The sequence below is a fragment of the Salvelinus fontinalis genome, chromosome 23, assembly GCF_029448725.1.
Source record: "Salvelinus fontinalis isolate EN_2023a chromosome 23, ASM2944872v1, whole genome shotgun sequence".
Lineage (NCBI taxonomy): Eukaryota > Metazoa > Chordata > Actinopteri > Salmoniformes > Salmonidae > Salvelinus > Salvelinus fontinalis.
The window spans coordinates 5,605,452-5,625,160 of NC_074687.1; the positions used below are offsets into that span (position 1 = coordinate 5,605,452).

Genomic DNA, 19,709 nt, shown 5'->3' on the forward strand with positions numbered 1-19,709 from the left:
ACTGGATAGCTAAATAATTACTTGCAATTTTAGGAGTTATTTGCGGAACCTAAAAGTAGGCTAAACCATTTCACCCACTCATACACACTAAAGGGAGCATTTTCCTTAGTTCATCTGTGTTTGTTCCTACCTTATCTGTAAAGTCTCGGATCAATTCCTATTCCCTCCGCTCACCCACCTCTCCTTCCCGGCGTTCCTCGCAATGTGGGCATTCCAGGCAGAAAACTAACATTATGAGACGTGTTCTCAACACACTCCCAGCCAGACAGCACAGCCCTACAGCGCATTACATCATCAACAAGACCTTATAAGGGGCTCTGACAGCCTCTAGTGTGTGAACGCATTTTGAAAGATGTGTGTTTGTCATGTTTGTTACTTTTTTATCTCTGTGTTCAAACATATATATTTGTGTGTGTTGGATATCAGCCCATTCCAGATGAGGTCATGTTGCAGCCATGCCAGAGGCTGAAGGGAAGGACAGAGGAAGAGAGTGTACTCCGAGAGAGAATGAATGATAGAACAGGGACCTCACTCCATCTCAGTTCTAACAAGTTACTTGGCAACGCTCACATTAGTGTAGAGTACAGTAAGGACAATGCTGTGTGTGTGTGTGTGTGTGTGTTTTGGAGCTACACGTTTGTGCTAGCCGCCGAGCCTGATAACCTGACTGAGGGATGACATCATCGTAGGTCTGCAATCACATCCACATGTGTGTGTGTGTGTATAGAGGTATGGTCTTTTTCCTCTCCATCACCCTCTCGTTCTAATATATGGGACAGATGCATTGTGAGGCCTATGGCAGCTCTAATCCATATAAGGTGTTCTATAGGTATACAGAAATGCTTTCTCCTCAGGAACCCTGGCTGAGGAACAACACACACGTGTGCAAAAAATACACACACAGAACCAGTCAAAAGTTTGGACACCTACTCATTCAAGGGTTTTTATTTATTTTTACAATTTTGGACATTGTGAAATAATAGTGGAGACATCAAAACAAAGAAATAACACATATAGAATCATGTAGTAACCAAAAAAGTGTTAAACAAATCAAAATATATTTGAGATTCTTCAAAGTAGCCACCCTTTGCCTTGATGACAGCTTTGCACACTCTTGGAATTCTCTCAAAACAGCTTCACCTGGAATGCTTTTCCAACAGTCTTGAAGAAGTTCCCACATATGCTGAGCACTTGTTGGCTGCTTTTCCTTCACTCTGCAGTCCAACTCATCCCAAACCATCTCAACTGGGTTGAGGTCGGGAGATTCTGGAGGCCAGGTCATCTGATGCAGCACTCTATTACTCTCCTTATTGGTCAAATAGCCCTTACACAGCCTGGAGGTGTGTTGGGTCTTTGTTCTGTTGAAAAAACAAATGATAGTCCCACTAAGCACAAAACAGGTGGGATGGTGTATCGCTGCAGAATGCTGTGGTAGCCATGCTGGTTAAGTGTGCCTTGAATTCTAAATAAATCATAGACAGTGTCACTGGCAAAGCACCATCACACCACCTCCTCCATGCTTCACAGTGGGAACCACACATGCGGAGATCATCCGTTCACCTACTCTGTGTCTCACAAAGACACGGCGTTTGGAACCATAAATCTCACATTTGGACTAGCCAGACCAAAGGACAGATTTCCACCTCTCTAATGTCCGTTGCTCGTGTTTTTTGGCCCAAGCAAGTCTCTTCTTATTGGTGTCCTTTAGTAGTGGTTTCTTTCCAGTAATTTGACCATGAAGGCCTGATTTTCACGCAGTCTCCTCTAAACAGTTGATGTTGTTACTTGAACTCTGAAGCATTTATTTGGGCTGCAATTTGTGAGACTGGTAACTCTAATGAACTTATCCTCTGCAGCAGAGGTAACTCTGGGTCTTCCTTTTCTGTGTCGGTCCTCATGAGAGCCAGCTTCATCATAGCACTTGATGGTTTTTGCAACTGCACTTGAAGAAACTTTCAAAGTTCTTAATGTTCCGGATTGACTGTTCTTCATGTCTTAAAGTAATGATGGACTGTCGTTTCTCTTTGCTTAATTGAGCTGTTCTTGCCATAATATGGACTTGGTCTTTTACCGAATGGGGCTATCTTCTGTATACCATCCCTACCTTGTCACAACACAACTGATTGGCTCAAATGCAAAATTATCTTTTAACAAATGCAAATGAACTTTTAAGAAGGCACACCTGTTAATTGAAATTCATTCCAGGTGACTACCTTATGAAGCTGGTTGAGAGAATGCCAAGTCTGCAAAGCTGTCATCAAGGCAAAGGGTGCCTACTTTGAAGAATTTCATAAAATATATTTTGATTTAACAATTTTTTTGGTTACTACATGATTCCATATGTGTTATTTCATAGTTTTTATGTCTTCACTATTATTCTACAATGTATAAAATAGTAAAAATAAAGAAACCCCTGGAATGAGTAGGTCCAAACTTATGACTGGTACTGTATGTTTTCTCAAACACATACTGGTTACATGTTCTCAAAAACACATACTGGTTACATACACTGAGTGTACAAAACATTAGGAACACCTTCCTAATATTGGGTTGCACCCCACCCCCCTTTTGCCCCCAGAACAGTCTCAATTTGTCAGGGCATGGACTCTATGTCAAAAGCATTCCACAAGGATACTGGCCCGTGTTGACTCCAATCATTTTCACAGTTGGCAGGATGTCCTTTGGGTGGTGGACCATTCTCGATACACATGGGAAACTGTTGAGCATGTAATACCCAGCAGCGTTGCAGTTCTTGACCCAATCCAACTGGTGCGCCTGGCACCTATTACCATACCCCTTTCAAACGCACTTAAGTCTTTTGTTGTCTTTGTCTTCTCTTCATGTACACTGATTCCAAGTGGATTTAACAATAAAGGATCATAGCTTTCACCTGGATTCACCTGGTCGGTCCATGTCATGGATAGAGCAGGTATTTTGTGTACACTGTTGTATACTGAGACACGTACTCAAACACATATACTGACGCGCATACAATATCCCCCCTTATTCACCCACAGAAAGATGCATTTGGAGCGGCCTCTGTTTCTCATGGGAACTGCTGCTCTAGAGGAACACAGCATTGTGGCTAAACACTGCTCAATCTACTCTGAAGAGGAAATTGATGTTTTTCCCTTTTGTTTTTGCAGGGGGGGGGCCTCCAGTCCCAATTTAAGGGTGAAATATGTCCCCTGTGACATGCCGTCATCACACAAGCATTTCCAAAACCGCCTGAAGGCCCCCAGTTCTCTGGAAATGTCACTATTTATAGAAAGGACTGTTGGTATGTTTGTGAATTAGTCAACATAGGACTAAAACTCTGGCCAATTACCCCCCCCCCCCCTCCCTACACACACACACACACACACACACACACACACACACACACACACACACACACACACACACGGAAGTTGCTCATGTGACATCCCTTAAACTTGGACCAATCTGATTAGCAGCATGTGGCTCCAATTCCAGTATGCTACAATGCTGTAATAGCCATGATTCTTTCAGGTCGTAGTTTAGTCTGACGGCAGGAACTACTGGATGTTGTGTTACTACTGTTGCTTCCTAAGTGTGTTAGCTAGAGCCAGAGCTTTTTACATTTATTTCTATAACCCGTTGCTGTAAAACTTTGTCTGGACCATTAGCCTAGGCATTTTACCTGGTCAGGCCCCATGGTCAGGGAAACACTCTTGTTCCTACCTAAAGAGTACTGCATAATCAATTATTTGGAAACGGAAGGAATTTGGTGCGGATCAGACAGTGCTCCTCATTCAATCCACAGTCCTGTAAATACTTCAGGAAGATGTTGTTCCTTCCTTGACGTATCCGATAAGTAGCCTATACGCCCTGACATCACTGGATAGGTGAAGCTATGTAATTGAAGCCTTGCCGATCGTGACACATAAATCCTAGGAAGGGAGGAAGAAGGAAGGAAGGAAGTTTTTTTGAAAGTATTCAGAGGACCACTAACTCTAAGCACAGGGTTTAATGGGGTCCTGTTTCCCTTCAAGGAGGGTCTGGCTGCGTCATTGCCTGTCCACAATTACACGGATGATTGGAGCCCTCAAAGGCATTTCCAGGAAAGCCCTCAAACATGGCTTCCTCGTAATAGGCCTGTTATGAGAAGAGCGCTGTCTCTCTTGCGCGTTCTCGCTGTCTCTCTCTGTCAGTCTCTCGGTCTCGCTTTTGTCTCGCTTTTGTCTCTCTCTTTTTTGTTTATCGGTCTGTCTTTTGTCTCTCTGTGTCTCGTTCTCTCTCGGTCTCTGTCTCTCTGTCCTCTGTCTCTCTGTCTCTTTTGTCTCTCTGTCACTCTGTCTCTTTCTGTCGGTCTCTCTTTTGTCTGTCTTTCTGTCTCTCCCTCTTCTCTGTCTCTCCTTTGTCTCTCTCTCGGTCTCTCTTTTGTCTCTCGGTCTTTCTTTTGTCTCTCGGTCTCTCTTTTGTCTCTGTCAGTCTCTCTTTCTGTCTCGCTCTCTTTCTATGTCTCTCTCTCTCCCTCTTCTTTGTCTCTCTCTCTTTTGTCTCTCGGTCACTCTCTGTCTCTTTCTGTCGGTCTCTCTTTCTGTCGGTCTCTCTGTCTCTTTCTGTCGGTCTCTCTCCCTCTTCTCCGTCTCTCCTTTGTCTCTCTCGGTCTCTCTTTTGTCTCTCGGTCTCTTTCTGTCGGTCTCTTCTGTCTCTCTCTCTCTCTCCCTCTTCTCTCTCTCTTCCCATCTCTCTCCTTCTGTCTCTCCTTCTTTGTCTCTCTTTCTCTCGGTCTCTCTCTGTCTTTCTCTCTCTCGGTCTCTCTCTCTGTCTCTCTCTCTCTCTCTCTCTCTCTCTCTCTCTCTCTGTCTCTCTCGCTCTCTCTCAGGCTCTCACATTCTCTCAATTCAAGGGCTTTATTGGCATGGGAAGCATATGTTAACATTGCCAAAGCTAGTGAAGTAAATAATAAACAAAAGTGAAATAATTTCTATTGTTTAACAGTCAACATTACTCACAGAAGTTCCAAAAGAATAAAGACATTTGAAATGTCATTATGTCTGTAAACAGTGTTGTAACGATGTGCAAATAAAGTACAAAAGGGAAAATAAATAAACATAAATATAGGTTGTATTTACAATGGTGTTTGTTCTTCACTGGTTGCCCTTGTGGCAACAGGTCACAAATCTTGCTGCTGCGATGGCACACTGTGGTATTTCACCCAGTAGATATGGGAGTCTATCAAAATTGGATTTGTTTTCGAATTCTTTGTAGATCTCTCGCCTTCTTTCCACTGTGTGAGAGGTATAATTTCTAGACATTTAGAGAATTTTTTTCAACCACGGTTGATGAGTCCACCAGTTGGCCAGCACTCGATCCCTTTCCAGGGTCATTTAGAAGGCTGAACAGATATGCACAGTGAACTGCTGTTCACTAGTTATCGTACACTGCTACACTGCCGTATCTGCATGTTCTGCTCTCTACTCAACATAATACTAGAACTCAGGTGATTGGACAGAATGGTTTTTCAACAACACGTGACTTTTATGAAACGATTGATGTTTGTGACAATGCAGAGGCTGTTTGCAATTATCTATATGTACGTGTCTTATGTCCCTGTCAGTGGTAGTAGTCCTTAGTCAGCAGTGTGTGGGTGTGTATCTGGGGTTTTACTCAATCAGTGTTGCGCCTGTCAAGGGCTCCCTGTAGTCCTAAATGCCTTTTAATCTGCTCTCTTTCTAATTAGATCCAACTCTCCATCGAGTCATTTGATGCCAGACTTCTCCACAGGGTGTTCAGTTGGGATTTAGAAGTGCTCTGTGTTTGTGACACAACTATTGCGTGGTTTGGGGCTGTGTATTTTGAGCTTGGTACAGTCCAGAGCCTGTCCTCAGAGTCCTCTATGCAAGGCAACTGAAGGAGCCCAGCAGTTCAGACTATGGATGCACTTGTTTTTGTCTGTATCAAGTCATTAACCAATATCTTAGACCATACTAGTAGAAATCTGAATGAACCAAGCAGTTTAGACCGTACTGACAGTGAGTTTGCAGTGAGAGATCCCTACTTCCCTTACACATTACTGGCTGGGCTGATGGATGCATAACCATGTTGGACAGAATGAACAGCTGGCTGTTTCCATGGCAACTCGGCCAAGTTTACAGTGTCCAGTCTCTCGGGACAAGCAAGCAAAACATTTTCTTTGGTGTCTAACACAGCACGGATTTAAGAGGGGGAAATCCTTTCTCACTCACTCATCTTTCCCTCTGCCTTGGGGACGTGGCGTGCCCATCGATTGTTAGGTGATGATGCCATAAGACTCCCTTACCTTCAGAGGCGTTTGATGAGAAGATCATCTGAAAACTAAATATGGGGACGTTTGAGATCATGAAAGAGTTGGGGACGTTTGGGGTGTGAGTGAGTCCTGTAGAATGCACGTGTGTGTGTGTGCTGAACATCTGTGTGTGTCGTCAACAACGTGTAAACGGTTAACACTGAAGACCTGTCAACCCAATGAAATCCATTCAAGTGTATTTTGTGGCTTTTGGCAAATGTGTTCTAATGATCTAAAGCACATATGTCAGAGTCAAGGCCCGCGGGCCACATCCGGCCCGCGAGAAGGTTTTTTACGGCCCCTGGGATGATCTTGATTTATTATTAGAACCGGCCCGCAGACCGCAGCAAGCCGGCAGCCCGCAGATCTTTTACACGCACCAATACTACATTTCCCACAATGCAACGGTGACGCACCGAGCAGTAGGCTGCTTCATTTCAATATTTATTGGCACAGCAGTCGTCAGCATCACAGTAAAATTAACTTTCAGATACCCATCAAAAATGGCAAAACGGAAGGTGGACACTGAGAACCGGGGGTTTCAAACAAGGTGGGAGTCGGAGTATATGTTCACGGAGGTAGCTGGAAAACCTGTGTGTCTTCTGTGTGGAGAAAGTGTGGCGGTACTGAAAGAGTATAATCTGAGACGACATTATGAAACGAAACACGCGGACAAAAACAAGAATATGGACATGGAACAAAGGCTACAAAAGGCAGAGGAATTAAAACGAGGCCTCAAATCTCGACAGGCTCTGTTCAAAAAAGCCAAATCACAAGGCCAGGCTGCTGTCAAGGCCAGTTTTATTTTGGCAGAAGAGATCGCTAAATCAGCCCGGCCATTTACGGAGGGGGATTTCATCAAAAACTGCATGATTAAAGTTTGTGACGAAGTTTGCCCAGAAAAAAGGCAACTCTTTTTAAATGTGAGTCTGAGCAGAAACACCATTGCCGAGAGAGTAGACCAGTTGTCCATCAATCTAAAAGAGCAGCTTGTGAAAAAGGGAAAAGATTTCATTGCATATTCCTTGGCTGTGGATGAGAGCACCGACATTTCTGACATTGCCCAGTTGTCAATTTTCATCCGCGGAGTGGACTCCAGCCTAAGCGTGACAGAGGAGTTTTTGGCTTTACGTCCTATGCATGGCACAACTACGGGGCATGATTTGTATGAAGAGGTGTCAAGATGTGTAAATGAGATGGAGCTGCCTTGGGAAAAACTCGTGGGTTTGACAACCGACGGAGCACCTGCGATGTGTGGACACAGGAGCGGACTGGTGGCGAAGATACGGGAAAAGATGCAAGAGGAAAACGCGACAGGTGAGCTGACAGCTTATCATTGTATCATACACCAGGAAGCGTTGTGCGGTAAAGCCTTGAAAATGGAGCATGTAATGAGCATCATCACGCGCACAGTTAACTTTATCAGAGCCAAAGGTTTGAATCACCGCCAGTTCAAGGCATTTCTGACGGAGTTAGAAACGGAGCATGGTGATTTGCCTTATCACACAGAGGTGCGATGGCTAAGCCAGGGAAAGGTGCTTCAAAGATGTTTCGAGCTTCGTGAGGAGATTTGTCTGTTCTTGGACAGCAAAGGGAAAGACACAACACAACTCCGAGACGAAATGTTTCTGTGTGAAATGGCTTTTCTGTGTGACATTACGAGTCATCTGAATGCAATGAACTTGCAGCTGCAGGGTCGGGATCATGTCATCTCTGATATGCACAGTACAGTGAAGGCATTTAAAACCAAACCGACTCTGTGGGAGACGCAGATGCGGAAAGAAAATTTGAGCCACTTTCCCAGCTGCCAGACCATGAAAGAGAAGCTCTCTACCAGTGCGTTCCCGAGCGCACAGTTGGCTGATAAAATAGGTATGCTTGCCGCTGACTTTCGACGCCGATTTGCTGACTTTGAAGCACAAAAAAGCAGGTTGGAACTGCTCGGTAACCCATTTGCTGTTGACGTGGAAAGCTCACCACCAAACCTCCAAATGGAGTTGATTGACCTCCAATGCAATGATGCACTGAGGGCAAAATATGCGGCAGTGGGTGCTGCGGAGTTCGCCCGTTTCCTCCCCGACACAATGCCCCAGCTGCGCATCCAGGCTGCTCAAACGTTGTCTATGTTTGGCAGCACATACCTGTGTGAACAACTGTTTTCTTTGATGAACCTGAACAAAACATCACACAGAAGTCGACTTACTGCTGAACACCTCCACTCAATTCTGAGGATTTCCTCAGCTCAGAGCCTTACCCCGAACATTGATGAACTTGTGGAAAAGATGGGACACCACCAAGTATCACCCTCAACCTCAAACAAGTGAACATTACTGTGCAATCACATATTTAGAGTTTTTACTCAGTTCAAGTTTAAAAGTTAAAGTTTAATATTTGTTTTCACTGCATGTTACTTCTCCTTAAACAAAGTGTTGTTTTTGATTAATAGATTTTTGCACTATTTTATTGTATTTCAATCCAATTATATTTAAAAAATATTTCAGTTGAGTGGATGATAGAAAATTGCTATTATTGTTTTTTTCTTTGAAGTAAATTTAGCCCACTTTTGCTAAAATAGAAAATATAGGCTACTGATGGTGCCTTGAATACCGGTTTCTTTCATTTAATGTTCATGTTATGGGGATTTTTATATAAAGGAAATTTGTCTTTTGTGTCTGTTGAAAATTAAAGATTACTGACAGAGCCATAAGAAAATATTGCTTTATTTATCTGATCATATTGGAATATATTTGTTAGGTTTTCAGTAGGTTCAATTAGGTTCACTAGACTATATGCGTCATTTAAAATTTTTTCAATGAACATTCGAACAGTCCGGCCCTCGGCTTGTAGCTAAATTTTTTATTTGGCCCTCCGTCCATTTGACTTTGACACCCCTGATCTAAAGTCACGCTTTTGCTACTGTCTGTAAACACACAGTCCAGTTCAGAGTGAATGATGACCGGTCCTACTGTCTGTAAACACACAGTCCAGTTCAGAGTGAATGATGACCGGTCCTACTGCCTGTAAACACACAGTCCAGTTCAGAGTGAATGATGACCGGTCCTACTGCCTGTAACACACAGTCCAGTTCAGAGTGAATGATGACCGGTCCTACTGCCTGTAACACACAGTCCAGTTCAGAGTGAATGATGACCGGTCCTACTGCCTGTAAACACACAGTCCAGTTCAGAGTGAATGATGACCGGTCCTACTGTCTGTAAACACACAGTCCAGTTCAGAGTGAATGATGACCGGTCCTACTGCCTGTAAACACACAGTCCAGTTCAGAGTGAATTATGACCGGTCCTACTGCCTGTAACACACAGTCCAGTTCAGAGTGAATGATGACCGGTCCTACTGCCTGTAACACACAGTCCAGTTCAGAGTGAATGATGACCGGTCCTACTGCCTGTAAACACACAGTCCAGTTCAGAGTGAATGATGACCGGTCCTACTGTCTGTAAACACACAGTCCAGTTCAGAGTGAATGATGACCGGTCCTACTGCCTGTAAACACACAGTCCAGTTCAGAGTGAATGATGACCGGTCCTACTGCCTGTAACACACAGTCCAGTTCAGAGTGAATGATGACCGGTCCTACTGCCTGTAACACACAGTCCAGTTCAGAGTGAATGATGACCGGTCCTACTGCCTGTAACACACAGTCCAGTTCAGAGTGAATGATGACCGGTCCTACTGCCTGTAACACACAGTCCAGTTCAGAGTGAATGATGACCGGTCCTACTGCCTGTAACACACAGTCCAGTTCAGAGTGAATGATGACCGGTCCTACTGCCTGTAACACACAGTCCAGTTCAGAGTGAATGATGACCGGTCCTACTGCCTGTAACACACAGTCCAGTTCAGAGTGAATGATGACCGGTCCTACTGCCTGTAACACACAGTCCAGTTCAGAGTGAATGATGACCGGTCCTGCTGCCTGTAACACACAGTCCAGTTCAGAGTGAATGATGGCAGGCCCGTGTGCCAAATGGCTTATTTGCATATAGTCCTACTGAAGCAATGATTGGCTATGGCGTACCTGTCTGTGTAGAGTCTGGTGCTGGACAAGACTGACACATTTAATTTACTGCAGGGCATATCAACTGTCCAAACCCACGGCTGCTTTCCCACTCTATATTGGTATAGAATTTTCACTTGCCATACTCTACATCATTCCCAAACAGTCCACGAAAGTGTGAAAATGACCATATCTAAGTGCTTGCTTCTCAAATGTAAAAAAGTAGTCCTATTCTTTCTGGGGGTGTATATGAACAGATTTGGATAAGATTTCATGTCCCTAAAATGTTGTCAATTTGAAGTATAACTATAAGACATTTAAGATGTGCCAAATAATTTCTATCCAGTTTAAACCTCCAGCATTTGGTTAGCAAACTTGTTAGCTAAGTGGCTAGATGTCAAGGTTAAGATCAAGCTTCTTGGTTACAACAGAGACACTCTAGCCTGAGCACCAGTCTCTTTAACTAACAGTTGATCCTGATTCGATAACCCTCACAGCTATCCTCCAATCACAACGATTTTCCAAATATTGGAACTATATCACTTTTTTTTTCTCTCCACAGAACATGCTGGTATCCGGTTGCTAAGCCATTGTTTTGTTTGTCCAGATGAAACCAGCTAGCTCATGTCTTAATTCTCAAACTAAATACATACTGCAATTCCAACCACTAAACCTCTTTGCTTTGTTTCTAAGCATCAAAATACTATCCTAGCTAAAGGATTATTTTTGACTTTATGTTGATGTTTTTTCCAACAACCAATGAGCAATTCCTCCATAAATCCTGAGATTGCCAAAAGACCAGTCGCTTTGGCAATGAAATGGAGTGGCAAGGAATGTAATGTTAGCCAAAAAGACTGGTACCCAGAATAGAGACATTCAATCCCCTCCTGGATCAATATCCCTGTTGCCTAAATAGTTTTTATTTATAAAATAAGTGACATATCGGCGCTTGTGTGGGCTTCAGGTATTACTGTGCTATGCCCCCCACCCCTGTCCTTTCGACCAATCGATTGGTTGACATTTTTAAATGTGTATTTTTCAATATTTAAACACACCCTAAGTGTTTCAATAAAATCAACTATATGCACTGAGCTTGTCTGATACTTTAAGCACACTGTTTGAAATAATGAAGACACAATTTACTCGAGGTAGCCCGGCGGGAATTGATTTGGGCCGGGCTTGGACTTGCCGCGCAGTGTAAAAAAACATTTGTATTAACAAATGACAGCGGGTGCCTGTGTGACTGGCACATGTTGTCTCTCCTCCCTGCTGCAGCAACCAGGGACCACAGCACAGCAGCAGTGTTTGTGGCACAGTCTGTGGTGCTGAAGCTGCAACATGATTACAGCCATTTCTACTTTCTTGTGTTTTTTTCTCTGACTGAAAAGTTAACTTACCGAAATCCCTTATTTGTTTAGGAAAAACATTCCCTCAGCGCTTGCTCTCTTTGTGACACATGTATGCATCACATGCCCGTGACCAATAGGGCCTGACCGATAGCATATCATAATCACATCAATAAATTGGTTATAAACAAACTCCAACACCATAATATGTGACAGCATAGTAGATACGGAGGACGTGGTTGCTCAGGAGGGAAAGGGGAAGTCTGTGTTGGAAGACCTTTGATCCAGAAAAAGGAGGATGGTTTTAGGAGGAAGCACTACATAGTATAAATCAAAATTCTGACTGTTTGCAACAATGTAAACAACACTAAAGTGGGTGTTCTAACAAACAAAACAGTTTTATTCGTGAATGCAATTGCTGACATGTTGCAGTTTATTTATTGTTTAGGCTAGTTGTTCAAGGATCATTTCATTTTAAAACTAAAATGCTTTATTGCATTTCAAAGCATGAGTGACTCATGCTGTGATGACATGAACAAATGAAGGATGGATACAGTAGGCTGTATTTTGAAATACAGGCCTAAGTAAGTTACGGTATTAAGACAGCTAAACAGGATACACTCTTAGGCCTGCAGCTCGATTGTGGTTATACAAGTCTACTATACTAATCCTACTTATGACGATGAAGAAGGAAAGAAATTCCACAAATCAACTTTTAACAAGGCTCACCTGATAATATAAATGTATTCCAGGTGACTACCTCATGATGCTGGTTGAAAGAATGCAAAGCTGTCATCAAGGCAAAGGGTGGCTACTTTGAAGAATCTCAAATATAAAATGTTTTGATTTGTTTAACACTTTTTTGGTTACTAGATGATTCCATCTGTGTTATTTCATAGTTTTGATGTCTTCACTATTATTCTACAATGTAGAAATTGTAAAAATAAAGAAAACCCCTTGAATGAGTAGGTGTGTCCAAACTTTTGACTGTTAGTGTATATATGGATGATTTCTAAAGCCAGGCACATTTAACAGCTAGGCTATTGATTACAGACCTAATTAAGTTGGTTTCCCCTCTCCTCACTTTTCTTATACAAAAAAGTCACAGGCAGTTTTCTCCTCACTCCACGGGTGTCTTGTGCGCCACAATTATTTTTTAATCTATTCGCGACTGCTCGACTAAAGAAATCTGTCAACCAACAGCCTATCGACCGGTGGGCGTGGGATGGGGGGTCAGGATACCCTGGTATGGTACAGTAACTACCGGTGGAGGGGGTCAGGATACCCAGGTATGGTACAGAAACTACCGGTGGAGGGGGTCAGGATACCCAGGTATGGTACAGAAACTACCAGTGGAGGGGGTCAGGATACCCAGGTATGGTACAGAAACTACCGGTGGAGGGGGTCAGGATACCCAGGTATGGTACAGAAACTACCGGTGGAGGGGGTCAGGATACCCAGGTATGGTACAGAAACTACCAGTGGAGGGGGTCAGGATACCCCGTTTGGTACAGAAACTACCGGGGGGGGGGGGGGGGGGGGGTCAGGATACCCCGTTGTGGTACAGAAACTACCGGTGGAGGGGGTCAGGATACCCAGGTATGGTACAGAAACTACCGGTGGAGGGGGTCAGGATACCCAGGTATGGTACAGAAACTACCGGTGGAGGGGGTCAGGATACCCAGGTATGGTACAGAAACTACCGGTGGAGGGGGTCAGGATACCCAGGTATGGTACAGAAACTACCAGTGGAGGGGGTCAGGATACCCAGGTATGGTACAGAAACTACCGGTGGAGGGGGTCAGGATACCCAGGTATGGTACAGAAACTACCGGTGGAGGGGGTCAGGATACCCAGGTATGGTACAGAAACTACCGGTGGAGGGGGTCAGGATACCCAGGTATGGTACAGAAACTACCAGTGGAGGGGGTCAGGATACCCCGTTTGGTACAGAAACTACCGGGGGGGGGGGGGGGGTCAGGATACCCCGATGTGGTACAGAAACTACCGGTGGAGGGGGTCAGGATACCCCGTTTGGTACAGAAACTACCGGGGGGGGGGGGTCAGGATACCCCGATGTGGTACAGAAACTACCGGTGGAGGGGGTCAGGATACCCCGTTTGGTACAGAAACTACCGGGGGGGGGGGGGGGGGTCAGGATACCCCGTTTGGTACAGAAACTACCGGTGGAGGGGGTCAGGATACCCCGTTTGGTACAGAAACTACCGGTGGAGGGGGTCAGGATACCCCGTTTGGTACAGAAACTACCGGTGGAGGGGGTCAGGATACCCCGTTTGGTACAGAAACTACCGGTGGAGGGGGTCAGGATACCCCGTTTGGTACAGAAACTATCGGGGGGGGGGGGTCAGGATACCCCGGTGTGGTACAGAAACTACCCAGGTATGGTACAGAAACTACCGGAGGGTCAGGATACCTAGGTATGGTACAGAAACTACCGGGGGGTCAGGATACCCCGGTATGGTACAGAAACTACCGGTGGAGGGGGTCAGGATACCCAGGTATGGTACAGAAACGGTATGAACATCTGGATCCCGCCCAACACTAGATCATGCTATAACGTGCTAAGATTACATCATCCTTCATCTCTTTCATTTACCAGAGGATGGGGAAAGAGGGAGGGAAGGGGGGACCGATATTATGTGGATGTCTTTGAACCCCCGAGTGGATGAATTGAGAGGAAGAGAGATTTAAGAGGAGATGAGTGGGAGACATTCCTCTCTGAGGCACTGGATATTATGAGAGGGAGAGAGAGACTTAAGATCAGTGTCTGAATTACGCAGGAGATGGGATTGAGTGATGATTAAAGAGAGCGAGCGAGATAAAGGGCAGATTAAATTTGAGATACGTTCCCTGCTCAGTGTCATCTCCTACTTCCAGTATTTACTTTTCCCTCCAGCACTAACAACCATGTGTAGTCTCTTGTCAAGGTGTAGACATTTTCTCTTGCTGTAATGTTTTGAGAGTCACAGACCCGATGTCCATCCTTCTCTCTGTCAAGCTCCAGGGAGTAGCCTGTGTTTATTTTTAGAAAGGGAGAGAAGCCGAGAGGATAAGTAATGCAGTAAAAAGACAGTCTGATTGAAGGAGTGTCTAATATCAAAGATAAACATGGCAGATTAAATTTAAGCATTGTGAGGCTTAGACGTGCGTGTGTGATCTCACTCTTTTAGAATGTTCTCAGAGAGATAAGCATGCCCTTTATACTTCAGGGGACAAGTTATAGTTCAGAAATCTGCATTTTCAAAGCACAAATCTGCATTTAGACAGTTTCACCGATATTTTATATTGAATGTTTTTTTTATTCAATAGATTGATCAGGGGCATGCAACTAGTTTTCCTTCACAGAAAATACATTAGTGCAACACATCAGGAAGACAAAGCTTCATTTTCATCAGATGATAATAGAAGTGCAACATCATTGGCTAGCAGCCACACAAGTAAACAAGCTGAACGAAAAAACAACCTATTTTTCCCCAAAACTATGCATGGTCATCATATTTATAATGTTTATCATAGGAAATGTAGCAGGTTACATTCTTCCTAATGTTTAGCTTGAAGTTAATCTTGCATTTTACCAGAAAGTGTACAGCTCAGTCAGAGCGCTGTCTGCTGGTAGAATGCCCGTTCATGAAGTTGTGAGTAGAGAAGTCCGACTGAAGCACAAACTTAGTCAGATGCCGAGCAGAAATTACAATAAGAAGCGTTTTAGAGCTGTGTTTACAAAACGCAGCAAGATATTTTTTTGTGTGTAAAAAAAGGCATAATTCTGCATTATTAACACGACCCCTGTCCTCTTGCCTGTCCTATGCCTAGAATGAGCTCTTCGAAGACATCAAGTAGAGGAAGGATAGACTGGTTAGCTGACGACAACGTCAGGAAACGATGCGTGTGCTTCAAAGGGTCAGAAGGCTGTGTAGTGATTCTGGATGGCCAGATAGCGAGCAACAAATGACAAGAAGATGCCATGTGGGGAATCCTAAGTGGCTCGTTTGATCTTGCTCTTGATACCATGTCTTGTTTTGAGGTGTTTTGACTTAACCTGTCTAGGATCAGCGTGGCGCTAGCGGCACACCCCCCCCCCCCCACTGAAAAACCAGTGCCGCGAAATTCAAAAAATTTTTTTTTTTTAAATATTTAACTTTCACACATTAAAGTCCAATACAGCTAATGAAAGACACAGATCTTGTGAATCCAGTCAACATTTCCGATTTTTAAAATGTTTTACAGGGAAGACACAATATGTAAAGATGTACATCTATTACCTAAAAACACATTAGCATAATCCACCATCTTTTATTTGTCCACCAACACCAGTAGCCATCACCAATTCGGCTAAACTAAGATATTTATAGCCCCTAACCAACAAAAAAACTCATTAGATGACAGTCTGATAACATATTTATGGTATGGGATAGGTTTTGTTAGAAAAAAGTGCATATTTCAGGTAGATGGCATAGTTTACAATTGCACCCACCGTCACAAATGGACTAGAATAATTACAATGAGCAACGTGTTTACCTAACTACTAATCATCAAACATTTCGTAAAAATACACAGCATACACGAATCGAAAGACACAGATCCTGTGAATACAGACAATATTTCAGATTTTCTAAGTGTCTTACAGCGAAAACACAATAAATCGTTATATTAGCTTAGCACATAGCAATTAGCAGCCCAGCATTGATTCTAGCCAAAGTGAGCGATAAAAGTCAACATCGCCAAAAGATATTAATTTTTTCACTAACCTTCTCAGAATTCTTCCGATGACACTCCTGTAACATCACATTACAACATGCATATACAGTTTGATCGAAAATGTTTATATTTAGCCACCAAAATCATGGTTAGACAATGTGAAATGTAGCTCAGTTGGTCAGAAAATTTCCTTGCGCCACTTAGACAGTGATCTACTCTTATACATAAATACTCATAAACGTGACTAAAAAATATAGGGTGGACAGGGATTGATAGACAATTTAATTCTTAATACAATTGCGTTATTACATTTTTTAATTTATCCTTACTTTTCAATACAGTTTGCGCCAAGCGAAGCTACGTCAAAAAACATGGCGTCCTAAGCCACTAAAATGTTTCGACAGAAACACGATTTATCATAATAAAAATGTCCTACCTTGAGCTGTTCTTCCATCAGTATCTTGGGCAAAGGATCCTTTCTTGGGAGAAATCGTCTTTTGGTGGAAAGCTGTCCTCTTGCCATGTGGAAATGTCAACTGCGTTCGGGATGAACTGAAAAGCGTGCCCAACTTTTCACATCGTTGCAAAAATAAATGTCCCAAAATCGCACTAAACGGATATAAATTGCTATAAAACGCTTTAAATTAACTACCTTATGATGTTTTTAACTCCTATAACGAGTGAAAAGATGACCGGAGAAATATAACAGGCTAAACTAACGCTTGGAACAGGTGCGCGCCGGTGTCCTCTTGGCTCATGACGCAGCTCCCAAAGAATGACTAGCTTCAGGGTTTTTTCATTTGTAGGGCCTGTGAACGCGCAATCGACCCCGTTGGAATCGTCATCACGTAAAGGCATCCAGGGGAAGACGTAAGAAGTGTCCGTATAGTCATAGCAACGACAGTGCCCTTTTAAATGACTTCAGAAGAGTGGCCAACATTTCTCAAATCTGACTCCATGTCAGGGAAATTGCTGTAGAATGGGCTCTGTTCCACTTAGAGACAAAATTTCAACTCCTATAGAAACTATAGACTGTTTTCTATCCAATAATAATAATAATATGCATATTGTACGATCAAGGATTTTGTGGGAAGCCGTTTCAAAAATTAGCCAAATTAGCATAAGTAGTCTAAACAGCGCCCCCATCCCCAACAGGTTAATATTGCTAAAAATGTGCTAGCGAGCTAGCGGTCGGTCAGTGTCACTGACCTCTCACGGTCTTGCTCCAGTAGACAGGTGAGGTCGTCGCTGCGCTGCATGAAGGCGCGGTGCTGCTGGTCCTGCTCCTCCAGCCTGCAGAGGGCGCAACTGTGGGAACGCTCCACCTGCAGCAGCTGCTCGAGCATCCGCCTGTAGCTCTGGTTCCCCGTATCCACCAACCGGTCCAGCTAACTCAGAGCGAGAGACGGACATGAAGACTGGGCCAAACTTAAAACACCATGGTTCTCATTGTGTCGTTTGAAACTGGCAATGGGTTAATATGTTGGTTGGTTTATCATTTGCTATCTATACTGCAAACCCATGCCTCAAAGCATACACACTCCTAAGTTTGACTGATGGCTTTAATAGAAATAGGGTTTATAGCCTGTTACCTCAGCCATGGGTTTCTCATAGACATCCTGCTGTTGGGCCTCAGAAGCCTGGTCCTGGAGTGAGTCTCTCTGCAGGGCTCGAAGCACCTCTCCTGTGGTGACAAAGCCATACTGGGCCTCCAGCAGAGCCAGATCCATTTTCTCTGCTTTCAGGACCGTGATCACCTCATCTCTTGCCTGGTGAGATGGATAGATATAATACAAATGGAGGGATGAAGAATGAAAGGGATGAAGAGATTAGACTCCCAACAGAAGGAGAAAATAAATCTGTCCTATACAGCTGTGGTGTAGGCTGTGTGTGTGTCATGGTCTGTGAGGCATGTCTAGGAGTGTTTTACCCATGGTTTTAGTCACAGTCACAATAGGCTCCTCTGTTAGAGAGGGAATCATTCTCTCTACAGCTCACATACAGCTGGACTCAACTCAGTTTCGAACAAATGTCCCAGTGATGACGTCAATGCGTGATGTATGACGGTTACGACAGCCACAAAATCATAAACCTTGCCTATTTCTACAATTTCTCTTATTAAAATGTGATTTTAAACCTAACTTTAACCACACTGCTAACCTTATTCCTAACCCTAACCTTCAATTAAGACCAAAAAGCAAATATTTCTACACCATAGCCAATTTTGACTTTGTGGCTGTTGTATCTAGTGGAAACCATGTACGACTCGTATTTTCACTTATACGGATTTGACCATATTGTGGTTTTGAACATGGCCAAGTCTGAGCTATAGCCTCGTACGACCATCCTGATCTGTTGAGCTTACAGAGCGCAGCGGTCATCACTGTGGATCAGGCTAATAGGCTAACTCCACTTCTATAAACTTAGGTCCAGATACACTAGGACTGGTCTGTCCTGTCCTCACCTGCAGCTCTCCCTCCATTATACTGAGAAGGAACACGAGGTCATCCCTGGACAGGTCTTTCCCCCTCTCTCCTCCCATGCTGTCCCTCAGGACAGTGCCCTTGAGGGGGTCTAGGTGGGCCACGGAGTTCTGTGAACCATAGCCGTTCCGGGCAGCCATCTTACAGATGTTGCTATGGGAACGCACCTGGGAGGGAGTGAGAGTAAGTGAAGGAGTGAGAGATAGTGAGAGATTTAGGGACATGGAAGTGTGAGAGGGGGAGAAAAAGAGGGAGAGAGTAAAGGGAGGTTATTGCAGTGACGGGGACAGTGGTATAATTTCAATCAATTTCTTGTTTGAATGAACTAGTGCCTGTGTGTATCAGTTACAGCTTTAATGACTTTATTACAGCTGATGTAAACACTGAGGTACGTAGTCATAACCAGCCGCCCAGGGCTTAAAAGATAGCTTCAGCATGCTTGCTTATGTTTCTCAGGCCATCTATAGTTTCTCTGTTAGCACATAATTGACTGGGGGGGCTGGTTGTCTGCTTGACCAAGGGCTTAATTACAGACCATATGAACTGCCGGTCTGTCTCTGTGTGCGTGGGTGTGTGTTCTCAACGCTGACTCCAACAGGTTACAGCAACGGCAAACAATGCTGGTCCAACCGCAGAATATCCTTTTAATAAAGTAGGCCCCATAGTATCTCTGCACAAACTCATTTAGAAGGAGAAACATCTGAGAGAATCATCCTAATACCCAGCCAAAGCATTCTATGTTTAGAATTTAAGGGTCACACACAGCTCGAGCCAGTAGGTGAGCTCATACACAGAACACACACGCATGCACACAAGATAGGCCTGGTAACACACGCTAACGCACGTACACA

The 19,709-nt window shown here is 43.9% G+C and overlaps 2 protein-coding genes across 3 annotated transcripts in view; one reads left to right on the plus strand and one right to left on the minus strand.

The window, feature by feature from the left end:
* Window positions 1–19,022, minus strand: part of LOC129820761 (filamin A-interacting protein 1-like) — a 38,814-nt gene extending 19,792 nt beyond the window's left edge. For both annotated transcript variants that reach the window (XM_055877704.1, XM_055877705.1), the window contains exons 1-3: window positions 18,840–19,022; window positions 17,968–18,144; window positions 17,585–17,763 (exon numbers count right to left, since the gene is read on the minus strand). In XM_055877704.1, coding sequence (XP_055733679.1) covers window positions 17,585–17,763; window positions 17,968–18,144; window positions 18,840–18,998 — 515 coding nt within the window. In that variant the 5' untranslated portion in view covers window positions 18,999–19,022. The remainder of the gene's footprint in view (window positions 1–17,584; window positions 17,764–17,967; window positions 18,145–18,839) is intronic.
* cmss1 (cms1 ribosomal small subunit homolog) overlaps window positions 1–19,709 on the plus strand; it is a 74,572-nt gene that overhangs the window by 25,062 nt on the left and 29,801 nt on the right. The window lies entirely within an intron of this gene.